Source organism: Mus pahari, chromosome 20 (assembly GCF_900095145.1).
Source record: "Mus pahari chromosome 20, PAHARI_EIJ_v1.1, whole genome shotgun sequence".
NCBI lineage: Eukaryota > Metazoa > Chordata > Mammalia > Rodentia > Muridae > Mus > Mus pahari.
Window position 1 is genome coordinate 284312 of NC_034609.1, and position 15292 is coordinate 299603.

Genomic DNA, 15292 nt, shown 5'->3' on the forward strand with positions numbered 1-15292 from the left:
AAAAAACCTAGGATAGCAAAAACCATTCTCAACAATAAAAGAGAAATGATGATTCTGGTGGAATCACCATGCCTGACCTTAAAGTGTACTACAGAGCAATTGTGATTAAAAACTGCATGGTACTCATACAGTGACAGACAGGTAGATCAATGGAATAGAATTGAAGACCCAGAAATGAATCCACACACCTATAGTCACTTGATTTTTGACAAGGGAGCTAAAAACATCCAGTGGAAAAATGACAGCATTTTCAACAAGTGGTGCTTGCATAACTGGTGGTTATCATGTAGAAGAATGTGAATTGATCCATTCTTATCTCCTTGTACAAAGCTCAAGTCTAAGTGGATCCAACACCTCCACATAAAAACAGAGACACTAAAATTGATAGAGGAGAAAGTGGGCAAATACCTCGAAGATATGGGCACAGGGGAAAAATCCCTAAACAGAACAGCAATAGCTTGTGCTGTAAAATCAAGAATTGACAAATGGGACCTCATAAAATTGCAAAGCTTTTGTAAGGCAAAAGACACTGTCAAAAAGACAAAAAGGCCACCAACANATTGGGAAAGGATTTTTACCAATCCTACATCTGATAGGGGACTAATATCCAATATATACAAAGAGCTCAGGTGTACTTTTAATTCCTTAGTATGGGAACTCTCCAGTTTCTTTTTGAGAGCATTTAGTTCTATGAACTTTTCTTTTAGCACTGTTTTTATTGTGTCCCATAAGTTCGGGTATGTTGTGCTCTCATTTTCATTGAATTGTATAGTCTTTTATTTCTTTGGGTTTTTTTTCCCCCGACCATATTATCATTGTGTAGAGAGTTGTTCAGCTTCCATGTGTATGTGGGCTTTCTGTTGTTTTGTTGTTATTGACATCCAACCTTTGTCTGCAGAGATCAGGTAGAATGAATGGGATTAATTCAAACTTCTTGTATCAGTTGAGACTTGTTTTATGCCCGCTTATTTGGTCAATTTTGGAGAAGGGTTCATGAGGTGCTGAGAAGGTATATTCTCTTGGCGTGAAATGTCCTGTAGATGTCTGTTACGATTTGGTTCGTAACTTCTCTTAATTTCACTGTGTCTCTGTTAAGTTTCTGTTTCAGTGAACTGTCCATTAGTGAGAGTGGGATGTTGAAATCTCCAACTATTATTGTGTGAGGTTCAATGTGTGTTTTGAGCTTCAATAAAGATTCTTTTACATATGTGGGTGCCCTTGCATTTGGGACTTTTTTCCTTTAATGAGTATCCTTCTCCATCTCTTTTGAAAACTATTGGTTGAAAGTCTATTTTATTTAATATTAGAATGGCAACTCCAGCTTGTTTCTTGGGACCATTTGCTTGGAAAACTTTTTTCCAGCCTTTTATTCTGGGGTAGTGCCTGTCTTTGTCACTGAGGTGGGTTTCTTGTATGCAGTGAAATTCTGGGTCCTGTTTATGTCTCTTAGCCTGTTTCTTTTTATTGGGGAACACGATGATATTCACAGATGATTGTCAGTTCCTTTACTTTTGTTGCTGGAGGTGGTATTCTGTGTGTATGACTCTCTTTCTTTGGTTTTGTTGTGAACTGTTTAGTTTCGTGTGTTTTGTTGAGTGTGGCCACCTTCTTCATGTTGGAGATTTTGTTCCAGTGTCCTCTGTAGGGCTTGATTAGTAGAAAGATATTGTATAAATTTGGTTTTGTCGTAGAATATCTTGTTTTCTCCATCTATGGTCACTGAGAGTTTTGCTGGGTATAGATAGTATCCTGCTCTGGCATTTGGGTTCTCTTAGGGTCTGGATGACATATGTCTAGGATTTTCTGGCTTTTAGAGTCTCTGATGAGAAGTCTGGTAAAATTCTGATAGGTCTGCCTTTATATGTTACTTGGTCTTTTCCCCTTACAGCTTTTAACATTCTGTCTTTGTTCTGTGCATTTAGTATTTTGATTATTATGTGACACGAGGATTTTCCTTTCTGGTCCAATCTATTTGATACTCTGTAGGCTTCTTGTACATTTATGGCCATCTCTTTCTTTATTTCTATTTCCATTTTTAGTTCTTGAACTGTTTTGTTCGATTCCTTCACCTGCTTAATTGTATTTTCCTGTATGTAAGAGATTTGTTTCTTCTTTAATGGTTTTTACCTGTTTGCCTGTGTTTTCCCGTATTTCTTCAAAGGAGTTCTTTATATCATCCTTAAAGGCATCTATCATCGTATGAGATGGGATTTTAGGTCATTATCTTGCTTTTCATGCATGTTAGGGTAGCCAGGGCTTGCTGTGATGGGAGAACTGGGCTATGATGGTACCCAATTTCACTGGGTTTTGTTGCCTAGAATTTTGTGCTTGCCTCTGGCTATCTGGTTCTCTCTGATGTTAGCTGGCCTGGGTGTCTCTAACTGGAACCAGTCTCCTTGGAAGCAGGTAGAGCTCTGTGGCCTGAGTTAGGGATGGTCTCCTTGGAGGAAGGCAGCGTTGACTCTGGTTAGGATGGTACTCCTGTGCCCCTGGTTACTGCGGACCTCCTTGAAGGCTCACAGGTTGTAGTGAGTAGTAGTAGTAGTTTGGGTGAGAATTGGGGCACTGGTCTGATTCTGGTGGGGAAGTTAGCCTGAAGGAAGGTGGAACTCTGTGTCCTTGCTCACTGGGGACCTCCTGGGAAGCAAGCAGGCTGCAGCATTTGGGCAGATATTGTCCAGGGCGCTGATTACCTTTTGTTTCTTTATACTGTCTGACTGTTCTGGTTAAGATTTTCACTTAACCTTTGAGAAAGAGGAAAAGAAAAGAAATTATTGACAACTTTCTCTACTTTAGGAGAAAACATTGTATTCACTATTAATCATGTTAACTATATGTATTTCATATATACTCTGTATTAAATAAAAACATTCTCTATTCCTTTTTATAGCTTTTTCTTTATTATGGATTGTATATTGAATTTTGTCATTTTTCATATGCCAGTTGATTAAGCTCATTCATTTTTCTACTTTAGTTTATAAATATAGTGAATACAGTTGCTTGAGTTTTGATTATTCATTCATCATTGGATCTCTGGAGAAAGTCTGCTCGGTAATGTCACAGACTGAAAACACTTGCTAAGTTCTAGTTGCGATCATGTTAACAGTTTCTATGTCTATTCTTTTGGGCTCTGCTGCTTTTTTGGTGCTGTTGTTTGTCATTACAGTTGACAGTGTTTTCTGGTTGATAAAATGAAGTTGTATTGTCTCTTCTCTTGTATTCTGGAACAGACTGGCACACTTGTGCTAACTCTTCTTTAAATATTTGTAAGCATTTTTCAATGAAACCAACCAGTCCGGTGACTCCTTTTCCTTGATGGTTATATGGTTTGGATAACAGAATGAATGGGGAGGACGGCTGGAGGAGGGGATCTTTATGGTTGGTTTGAGATAGGGGCAAGAAGGAGGCAAAGTTGGCTTTAGGTGGTCTACTACAGATTTCATGGTGAGAATCCAGCTTGGATTTAGACAGGAGGGAGAGGTGAAACCCTGCAGTAGTAGTACCTGCGTTTCTGGCTGATGTGGCCTATGTGCTCCCAGGTAATGCCTGCTGGAGTTGAGGGCTGGGATTAAAGAATGAGTGGGAGAATGGAAGTTTGGAGGGGAAGATATGTGTGATCCACTGCAGCTGGGGTAGGGGAAGCCAGGAAGCTGAAGCAGGCAGTCTGTTAAAGAGCTGTGGGTGAGGCTGGGTTTAGAAGAGGGTGCCTTGAAGATCTGCAGTTAGCTTATGTGCTTCCTTGGCTGGAGTCCACTTTCCTTCTAACCATCATAATTTAATTAATCAGAATGTTTCAAATAACTATAATGAGATGGGTTTATTAGTTCTCAGTTTAATATCTCCTTTCTAAATGATTTTAAAACTTAAAAATGAAAAAAATAAATTATTTTCTTTTGTGGTTTAAAGACTTAAGATTTTGTATAAGAATAAAAATATTTGAAACACCTTAGTGTGTTATTGCTTAACCATTGAATTGACTATAACAACCAGCTTATGAACAGTTAATCCGAACATCTCTGAACCTGGAAGGTTGTGGTTAAGGATAGATGGAAGGGGTGCATCCAGGGGAGGTTGCGAGCTCCTCTCTCATCAGGACAGCCAGGTGATCATTTGGTGTCTCCATTGCCTTCTGAGAAATAATTTAAAGATAGATAAAGCTCCTGCTTGTCAAATATTGATCTATTTACAATCATCTTTTTTTTTCTATGAGAAACTAGGACTCAGGGAAGCTAAATGGCTTGGCAAACATTATGTACTTTGCATTGAAAGAGTTGGGACTGGATTTGAGTTTGCAGGGACCACAAAGTTCCAAGATTCCAGTGATTTGTGTTAAGTGATAGGGAGTCTAATAACTCATATATTTTTCTTTTCTACCTCCTGGTTCTGGATGACGTAGTGAGTCAGAGAGCAATGTCCACATCAGGAAATAACTGCTGTTCAGTGTGTTTGCCATGCGGCTCATTAGTCTTCCTGGGCTCCCATATTGCCTGACATTCAGGGTCATAAGATTATATAATATTTTCTGGCTGTGTCATTTATGGCTCTCTGACTAATTAGGTACATAATATTTTATCCTCCTGTCATCTAGCATACTTTTTTCTACTTTATGAGCCTAATATTTGCTAGTAATATTGGTCCCTGCTGGAAGCTATTCACTTTACTTGAGTTTCCTTTTCTTAGTCAAGTAGTTTGCAGCTATCAGACATACTGATCATCAGTTCAGAGGAATTGAAAGACTTGGCAGGGAAGTCTGGATACAAGTATGGAAAATGAGCAGTTTTAGGTTCTTTCTGTTTGTAGTCAGTCTAAGGAAATTGCGTAGAAGGGCATATTGGTGATAAGGATTCCAGTTGTGGCAGAAGCAAGAGGTGGCTGGTCACACCATATTCACAGTCAGAAAGTACAGAGGGGACTGCCAAGTATCCTCTTTTCCTTTCTATTCTATCTGGTATCCCAGCCCATGGCATGGTGGCACTGGCAGTCACTGGTAACTTCCTCAAAGGCTTGCTCAGAAGTGTGTTTTCTGATGGACTGGGATATAGTCCAGTGGTCAATAAGGGTAGACCATCACACTTGTTAATTTGAAGAAAATGTAGCAGACAATGGGATCAGTGGTGAGAACAGACTGCAGGAGAGGTTTCTCAGAGGCTATGGCATGAGAGTTGGTGCTGAGGGCTGTGGGAAGTCACGTGACTCAGGAGGCCTGGCCTGGACTTTTCCTTTATGTCAGGCCCTGGAGCATCTGAAAACACAGGAAGTGTACAAAGGAGACTTGAGCAATCTTGACCACATAGTTGAGTTTTGTCATTTGGAACCAGCTGTTCATTTTTTATTTCAAAATATATAAAAACAATGCACTAATAGTTTTAAATTCAGAAGAGCCCTTGAAAGTATTCTATCCCAGTAATTTTTTCATTTAAATGAGGAAGATTAAACTAAAACAAGTCAAATCTGCCCATTGACTTAGTTCCAAAGTTGTGGAATTTTAAAATTGCAGCCCCAAGTTGCTTATTCATATTTATGTAGGCTGATGAGATTTAAAAAAAGCCCAGGGCCAAGGCAACATCTTTAAATGCAATCAGAAGCTAAGGAAAGGAAATGATCTGGCCCATAGTTTGGAAGATGAATGCTGCTCTGAGAAGGCTGATCTGGAACAGGGCAAGAATAGCCGAGTTCAGAAGCTGTTGCATTTGTCCAGGGGTGAAGTGATTATATCTGAGGCAGAGGGAAGACAGGGAGATGCAGCTGTATTTTGGAGTTAATAATATGCACAGCTTGATGGATTGAATGGAGCGAATAAAAACATGTTTTGAGGCACAAGACCCCAGGAACAGGTGGATATAGGTAAAGTTTGAGAGTAAAGTGTTGAGGTGAAAGTGGACCTGGAGGTTTAGTGACTTGGGGTGGAGAGGCAGTGTGGATAAAGTTAGGGTTAAATAAAATTTCTGTCCTTTGTTCTTATACTGCCTGCTGAACCACCTTCTCCAGGTTCCTAAAGTATGATCTACTTCCCTGCATCATACCATACACCTCACGTCAGTTCTTGGACCCAAATGCTTCCTTCTAAAAGATACAATAATTGTTATCTTTCTAGTGCTTTGCCTAGATTCTCAGGATACTGATGGCCAATGTGTAAAGACAGAAGTTCTATTTTAGCTCATGGTTTCAGAATTTTCTTTCCACAGTTGTTTGACTCCATCTTATTTTCGTCTGTGATGGCACAGTACCTTAAACTAGAGGCATATGATAGAGGAAGTTTGCTCACATCATGGCAAGTGGAAGGAGAGTGTCTAGTGTCTTGGTATTCCCTTCAAAGGTATTCCTCAGTCTCTAGAGATCCTCCCGCCAGGAAATTCCACCGCCTTCTGGTACTTTTATAGTCCATAGATCAAGCCTTTAATATATAGGCCTTTGGGGGGAAATTTGAGATCCTATATAGTATATCCTATGACCAACTCTGATTAGTCAACTACTTTATGAAGATCAGGTAGGAAATAAGTTCTAATTCTGTTTGTCTCTTATCCTACAAGAATAGGATTAGAAATCCTAAGCTTCCTCTTATCAATTTGTAGGGACTTAAGTTGTACCTACTTGGGGAGAAAAGGTAAAGGGTTACGTTCACAGGACGCACTGAAGGATGTCTCTGCCAGGTAGGCTGTTATATAAGTTCTCAATTCACAACCATTTCTTACTGTTTCTGTGCTCTGGGCCCTGTCCTGAGTACTGGCAACATTGCAGGGAAGAAAACTAAGTTCTTGCATTTCTGAAAGCTATATCCTAGAACACTGGCTATTTAAACACCATGTTCAAAACAAAACAAAGACAGAACAAAGTGAAACAAAATAAAACAACAGCAAATAATTCACTGTCTCTTTCAGCCCCAGAAAATCAGGTCCTTCACTCCAATCAGGCACACTATTCAGTGCCCACCACCCCATGTGCATTCTTGACTTGTACTTTCTGTGCCTATGTCTTTCACTCAACCACATTTTCTGGTTCTCTTAGGCTACATTCTGTGCTCTGTCAGGATTGATATTCAGAGCAGGATTGTATTAGCTTACATCCTGTTTGATTGGCTGGTACCTGAAATGATTTCACTATGATTACTGTTTGACCCTTCCGGATGTCTATTGAACCTTCCATCTCATTGTCAGTCCTTGATGTTGTCATTTTCATTTAAAACTAATTAAACTCACATTTTATAACAGAGTTATAGACTTTCCTCCAAAACTTGGTAAATACTTCTGTGATTTTTAATTTCTTTTTGCTTTTTCTTCCAAAATTGATGATGACAAGTCTCTTGTACAGGAAGGCACTACATTCACTCCTTGAGACACGTTTTCTCGTAATGTACTTCAAGTGGACAGGATCCAGTTTCTTGATGTTCTGTGTCATTGTGCACTCTCTCAGCAGTCTTGCCATTTGCAGCTGCCTTTCATCCGTCTCCTGGTGCAGTTTTCCCCATATTCTTAGGTCTTGTGGGGCATCGCCATGAAAGCACCCCATCAGATGCTTAGTGAGTTTCTGCATTAAAAGAACAGTGGTATATCTTTCTTTCCAGACAGTTTAATATAGGATGACACCTCTGGCACACTGAATTAAGGTAAAGCAGCAAGCATCCCAAAAGGCACTAATTTCTATAGAGATAAAAATAAGAAAATGACACAGCACAAAACAATTTAAATTTTCTCTTATATTGAAATATGAGAAGACAACAATTAGTCAAACCACAAGATAAGGCTGACTTTTATTTGCTAAGGGAGGTACTGTGCTCGAATTTCCTAAGGTTTACTCATAGGACTAGGCAGACCTACGATACATTTGGTGCTTCTGCCTACAGTATAATTCTGAGAATTGGAGAAATAGGTTTTCTAGAATTCTGGATTTTAATATGTGGTTATAGTAGTTTCTTTCTTTGCATAGGAGTCAAGGAAATTTTTTATACCTCTTTATCTGTGCACACGTGACTATAGTTGTGACTTTCATGGGGCAGAATTTATGCTTATTCCAACAGTCCCCCAAATTGTTAAACTCTTGTTCACAGTTTGTTGGACAAGTCAGCCAGCTGAACAGTTATATGTGAAGTCTAGACTAAGATGCTCTGTGGATCCCTGCAAGGCATGCAGTATTCTTGTTTATAATCATGCAGCCACTGAGTACAGCGTCTCCGCCAGTGGAGGTGATTCTGTAGCGGTAGAGACATGTGATGCATTGTGCATAATGCTTTTGTAGGAATTTGGTGTTAAATGTAGGAGAGAGGGCCCAGCTCAGTCCATGTGTCAGTCCTTGAGCATATCCAGACTCTGGAACACTGAACTAGAAACCACTGTGTGAAGGTTCAGGACAGAGGTAAACTTATAAAATAAAGTTCTTAGATCCTGTTCTAGACTGGTATGTTCTTTAAGATTCCCAGGTCTTAAAGCTGTTTCGATAGCTGTTCAGAATAGAGGATGAGCAATGTATAATCTCTAGTATTTTTATATAATTTTACTTTCAAGGTGCATGGTGTCTGTGTGGGGTTATGGGACTTTTAGACATACCTCTCCTAATGTTAGTTCCTTACACAGATAAAATAAATAGCTTAGGTATGACATTTAAAGGAGAGATAAGTGACTGAGACTAGACAAATCATGAATGAGATGGGAACAAAATTCCAGGCCTTTTTAAGTTGAAGATGAACATAAATCTAAGCTCAGAGCTGGGAGGAGATATGTAAGGCATGTGCCGGGTGTGAATTGGATATTAATAAGAAAGGAATGAAGTTAAGTGAGCTCTCATAAGTCACAAGCTAAAATATTTGAATCTGAGTTCTTTTACGCCTCACAACAGCTGTTTACATGGAGAACTGATGTCATTTCTCCACATGTTTGTTTTCAGGCCTACCAAATGTGAGGCTGTAGCTCTAGCAGGCTGCTCAGCTTTGTTACTGTAAATGAGATGTCTGAGCAAGTTCAGTGTATAAAGAGGTTCATTTAACTCCATTGCAGAGATGCAAGAGCATGGCGCTAGCTTTGTCCCAGCTTCAGTGGGGAAGCTCATGGCTGAATTTCTTACAGTGGAAGCACATAAGAAAGTGAGCAATCATCTCAGAAGCAGGAAGCCACAGGGACTAGGGTACCCCAGCTTAATCGATTGCATACTCCTGGTGACTTAAAGACATTGCACTAGTTCTTAAGTCTTTTATATCATCATTATCACATTAAAGGCCATGCTTCCAACATGGAAACCTTTGGGAATAAATTTAAAGATGTCCAAACCCTTTTAAAGCTGTTTGGGATCAGTAAGGGTGTATGCAAATACTCCATACACTAGATTCCTGCACAACAAAGAAGAGATATTGAAAGCTTTAGATCAGGGGGCTGGAGAGATGGCTCAGTGTTTAAAAGGACTGGCTGTTCTTCCAGAGGACCTGGGTTCGATTCCCAGCACCCACGTGGCAACTCATACCCATCTGTAATTCCAGTTCCAGGGCTTCTGATAACCTCATGTGCATGCAGACATACATGCAGACAAAACATTAATGACCATAAGATAACACACACACACACACACACACACACACACACACACAATCTTTCTGGAGACATTCATATATATTCCCAGAAAGTTTTAGATCAGGAGTATGCAATATGTTTTTATTTTATTTATGTATGAATAAATGAAATAGCTAAAATAAGTGATCATCACATCTTTATCACTCATAAACAGTGGTGTTCAACATTCAAAGAGGATAACCCCACCGCTACCTGCCCATCATGGCAACTGCAGAAGCTATACCTGAAGGAGTAGGAGGTGAGTACCCATGCTACCTAATCAATGTGCAGTTCAAGACATTGTAATTGTTTTGAAGAATCTTTTCCTCTAATCTAACAACTCTTAGAACAAGCCATGTGTAATGCATGACTTTTGACAATGTGGTCACTCTCCAAACAGAGAAGGCACAACATGTTATTTACTAGTTAAGTACAACCACCCATGCTTCAAACATGGCTGGCATAGCCAAGAGTGCCCATGACTAACACCTGTTCATTTTTATCTTTTTAGAATGCTATCTTTTCTACACATGCGTCTTTTATTGAAATATTTGGTTTTACCTCTTAGACATATGCTATTTTAACCAAATATTATTTCCTTTAAAATAAAACTGAGTAGTAAAATATGCATAACAGAATTTGAGTTACTTGAACTGAGAGGGGGAGGGCCCCCATGGCTCAGGAAATTAATGAAGCACAGATTTAAAGCTGCTGCTTGAATCTGGATTCGCCTCACTGAGTTACTGTTCTAGAGATGTTTCTGTTTTGAACCTTTTCTCCCATAATGCAATATAACTCGTTAACTCTTTATGGTAAAGTTCAGTCATTAGTGAGACAGTTAGGGGTACTTTATGCTATTTTATAGTACAGTATACTTTCTACTAAATGCCATGGAGTTTGTTTATAAATTCTTTATAGAAAAAAACCCAAGCTCTATAGTATATAGAAAACAGGTGCAATTAGTATCTCATTTGAGCACACTTATCAGTGAAAGCAGCATCGCACTTAGTAGGTACATAATAAGTATATGCAGAACTGAGTCTCATCATGCCTAAGGGTTTAATAGAATTTTATTTTTGATCTTTTGAGACAGAATCTTGCTTTGTAGCCTAGGCTGGCCTCAACTCAAAATCTTTCTTTTTGCCTCAGCTTCCCAAATGCTGGGATTTTAGGCATGTGCCAACAGGCTCAGCTTGAGTGTGGCTTTTCCAAACCTTGTGAAGTCAGTCATATACAGAACAGTAGGGCATTCATTCAGACTATACATTCAGGGTGGTCTCACCCAACGTGACTATAAATCTTTGATTATCTTATAAAATTTTTGTGAAGGCTTTGTGGGAAATGAAATCTATCTGGGAAGAGGTGAAACTTTCTGCATTATAAAATACAGGTTTACAAGGCTCTGGGATTTCTGGATACATAAAAGGATTGTTCAGAGATTCCACTACTAGATTTTCTTTTTGTATCCAGCTCAGAGGCTTTCTGGAGGAACTATGCAGAACCACAAATGGAGTGAAAGAAACATCACACTATTAGCATTCAGCACAGTCTGTTTGAAAAATGAGAGTGTTTTTGTTTAAAATTGGATATTTTCTTTATTTACATTTCAAATGTTATCTCCTTTCCCGGTCCCCCCCTCAGAAACTCCCTATCCTATCCTCCCTCCCCCTGCTTCTATGAGGGTGTTCCTCCGCCCACCTACCCTCTTCTACCTCCCCACCCTCAGTTCTCCTACACTGGGGCATCTATAGAGCCTTCATGAAACCAAGGACCTCTCCTCCCATTGATGCATGACAAGGCTATCCTCTGCTACATATGCAGCTGGAGCCATGTGTGCTCCCTTGATGATGGCTTAGTCCCTGGGAGCTTTTGGGGGACTGGTTGGTTGATATCATTGTTCTTCCTATGGGGTTGGAATCCCCTTCAACTCCTTCAGTCCTTTCTCTAACTCCTCTATTGGGGACCCCATGCTCAGTCCAATGGTTGGCTGTGAGCATCCATCTCTGTATTTGTAAGGCTCTGGCAGGGTCTCTCAGGAGACAGGCATATCAAGCTCCTTTTAGCATGCACTTCATGGCATCCACAATAGTGTCTGGGTTTGGTAACTGTATATGGGATGAATCCCCAGGTGGGACAGTCTCTGGATGGCCTTTTGTTCAGTCTCTGCTCTATACTTTATCTCCATATTTGCTCCTGTGAGTATTTTGTTTTCCCTCTAAGAATGACCGGAAGTACCCACACTTTGGTCCTCCTTCTTCTTGAGACTCATGTGGTCTGTGAATTGTATTTTGGTTATTTGGAGTTTTGGGGCTAATATCCCCTTATCAGTGAGTACATACCATATGTGTTGTTTTGCAATTGGGTTACCTTACTCAGGATGATATTTTCTAGTTCTGTCCATTTGCCTAAGACTTTTAATTGTTTTTAATAGCTGAGTAGTACTCCATTGTGTAAATGTAACACATTTTCTGTATCCGTTCCTCTATTGAGGGGCATCTGGGTTCTCTCCAGCTTCTGGCTACTATAAATAAGGCTGCTGTGAACATAGTAGAGCATGTGTCCTTATTACAAGTTGGAACATCTTCTGGGTATATGCCCAGGAGTGGTATAGCTGGATCCTCAGGTAGTACTATATCCAATTTTCTGAGGAACTGATTTCCAGAGCAGTTGTACCAGCTTATAATCCCACAAGCAATAGAGGAGTGTTAGGGTGCTTGGGATTATTTCAATCTTGTATCTGTTGAGGTCTGTTTTTGACCAACTCTATGGTCAATTTGGGAAAAGGTACCTTGAGGTGCTAAGAAGAAGGTATATTCTTTTGCTTTAGAATGAAATATTCTATAAGTATCTGTTAGATTCATTTGGTTCATTACTTCTGCTAGTTTCACTGTGTCTCTGTTTAGTTTCTGTTTCCCTGATCTGTCCATTGCTGAGAGTGGGGTGTTGAAGTCTCCCACTATTATTGTGTGAAGTACAATGTGTGCTTTGAGCTTTAGTAAAGTTTCTTTTATGAATGTGGTCATCCTTGCATTTGGAGTGTAGATGTTCAGAATTGAGAGTTCATCTTGGTAGATTTTTCCTTTGCTGAGTATGAAGTGTCCTTCCGTATCCTTTTTGATAACTTTTGGTTGAAAGTAGATTTTATTCAATATTAGGATTGCTACTCCAGCTTATTTCTTGGGGCCATTTGCTTGGAAAATTGTTTTGCAGCCTTTTACTCTGAGGTGGTGTCTATCTTTGTCACTGAGGTGCATTTCATGTATGCAGTAAAATGTTGGGTCCTGTTTACATATCTAGTCAGTTAGTCTATGTCTTTTTATTNGGGAATTGAGTCCATTGATGTTAAGAGATATTAAGGAAAAGTGATTGTTACTTCCTGTTATTTCCGTTAGAGTTGGGATCCTGTTTATGTGGCTATCTTCCTTTAGGTTTGTTGAAAGATTACTTCCTTACTTTTCCTAGGGTGTGGTTTCCCTCCCTGTGTTGGGGTTTTCCATCTATTATCCTGTGTAGGGCTGGATTTGTGGAAAGATACTTTGTAAATTTGGTTTTGTCATGGATTATCTTGGTTTCTCTGTCTATGGTAATTGAGAGTTTTGCTGGGTATAGTAGTCTGGTTGGGCATTTGTGTTCTCTTAGGGTCTCTATGACATCTGCCCAGGATCTTCTGGCTTTCATAGTCTCTGGTGAGAAGTCTGGTGTAATTCTGATGGGTCTGCTTTTTTATGTTTCTTGACCTATTCCCCTCACTGTTTTTAATAGTCTATGCTTGTTTAGTGCATTTGGTGTTTTTATTATTATGTGTTGGGAGGACACAGTCTTTTCTGGTCCAGTCTATTTGGAGTTCTGTAGGCTTCTTGTATGTTCCTGGGCATCTCTTTCTTTAGGTTAGGGAAGTTTTTGGTTTTTGGTTTTTTTTTGTTTTGTTTTGTTTGTTTGTTTGTTTTTTGTTTTTTGTTGAAGATATGTACTTGTTGGGCCCCGGACATGGGGAAATTAAGGGGGTGGTAGAGAGGACCCATGTCCTGCCAGAGCTCTGGGGCTCTGGGCAGGCAGATGTGGGGGACTGCTGTGTACTCTACACACCAGCTGGGTGAGAATGTGGGAAGCCATGGAACCGCAGTCTGCAGGGTGTGGACAGGGAGCAGTCCAGGGTCCCTGGGCCAGGGACAACATGTTCTAGCTCTTGGGCATTGCAGGACATTGCTGGACACTGTGGAAGAGCTGAGAACAGGTGGGGGCTTGGGGTTGGCTCGGTCTACCTGGAGGCCAAAGGGAAAATGGGCAGTGGAGAAGGAGCTGGGTGGTTTCCAGGTGGGCAACAGTCTGGCTAGCTCAGGCTGCTAGCTAGGCCCATGGCTTGGGTTGGCTGGCAGCTGTGGCTAGAGCACAGGAAGGCCTCCCAGCGGGAGGTTAGATGAGGCTCTTTAGGGGAAGGCCTATTCCATTGTTCTAGCATGGGGGGGTGCTCTTGATGAGCTGAGACAGTCTATGGTTTTAGAGCTTTGTTGTAGAAAAAGCAGAGAGAGAAGACTAAAGAAGTAGAGGCCTGCCATGGCTATGTGGAGAGAGGGGAGAATGGGGAAGAATGAGAGCAAGAGGTGAGAGAGAGAAGAGACAAGTGAAGCAAGAGAGAGAAGAGGGGCCAAGCAGCCCCTTTTATAGTGGGCTGGGCTACCTGGCTGTTGCAGGATAGCTGTGGGGAGGAGCATACCTGGCTATTGCCAGGTAACTGTGAGGGTGGAGTCTGGACAGCCTAGGTGACTGAAGGCCACAGAATGATGGTGCTGGGTCCTCGTGTCAGGAGCCTATGTCTGGGAGCATGGCAAATGGGCCTTCTGTCTCTTGCAGATTAATCTGTTGGGTCTCCTGGGTTTGAACCCAGCTCAACCAGAAAACAGGCTGCCTTTCATGGTCCTACATTTATTGGCCCTTTAAGTTGGGAATCTTCACTCTCCTCTATACTTATTCTTAGGTTTGGTCTTCTCATTGTGTCCTGGATTTCCTGGGTGTTTTGGGTCAGGAGCTTTTTGCATTTTGCATTTTCTCTGACTATTCTGTCAATGTTTTCTATGATATCTTCTGCCCCAAAGATTCTTTATTCTATCTCTTGTATCTGTTGGTGATGCTTCCATCTATGATTTCTGTTCTCTTTCCTAATGCTTTTCTAACTCCAGAGTTGTTTCCCTTTGTGATTTCTTTATTGTCTCTATTTCCATTTTTAGATCCTGGATGGTTTTGTTCAATTCCTTCACCTGTTTGGATGTGTTTTCCTGTAATTCTTTAAGGGATTTTTATGTTTTCTCTTTAAGGGCTTCTACCTGTTTATCTTAGTTTTCCTGTAATTTTTTTTGATATTTTCTTTATTTACATTTCAAATGCTATCCCAAAAGTTTCCCATACCCTCCCCCTGCCCCTGCTCTGCTACCCACCCACTCCCAATTCTGGCCCTGGCCTTCCCCTGTGCTGGATCATATAAAGTTTGCAAGACTAAGGGGCCTCTCTTCCCAATGATGGCCGACTAGGCCATCTGCTACATATGCAGCTAGAGACACAAGCTCAGGGGGTACTGGTTAGTTCATATTGTTGTTCTACCTATAGGGTTGCATTCCCCTTCAGCTCCTTGGGTACTTTCTCTAGCTCCTCCATTGGGGGCACTGTGTTCCATCCAATAGCTGACTGTGAGCATCCACTTCTGTATTTGCCAGGCACTGGCATAGCCTCACNAGAGGCCGATATATCAGGATCCCTTCAGCAGA

At 40.6% G+C, this 15292-nt stretch overlaps 1 protein-coding gene across 1 annotated transcript in view; it reads left to right on the forward strand.

The window, feature by feature from the left end:
* The first annotated feature begins 9755 nt into the window (after positions 1–9755).
* The window catches only part of Iqcm (IQ motif containing M), a 352279-nt gene continuing 346742 nt past the window's right edge, over positions 9756–15292 (forward strand). Inside the window, exon 1 of the mRNA XM_021220812.1 lies at positions 9756–9792. Within this exon, the coding sequence (XP_021076471.1) occupies positions 9756–9792 (37 nt within the window). The remainder of the gene's footprint in view (positions 9793–15292) is intronic.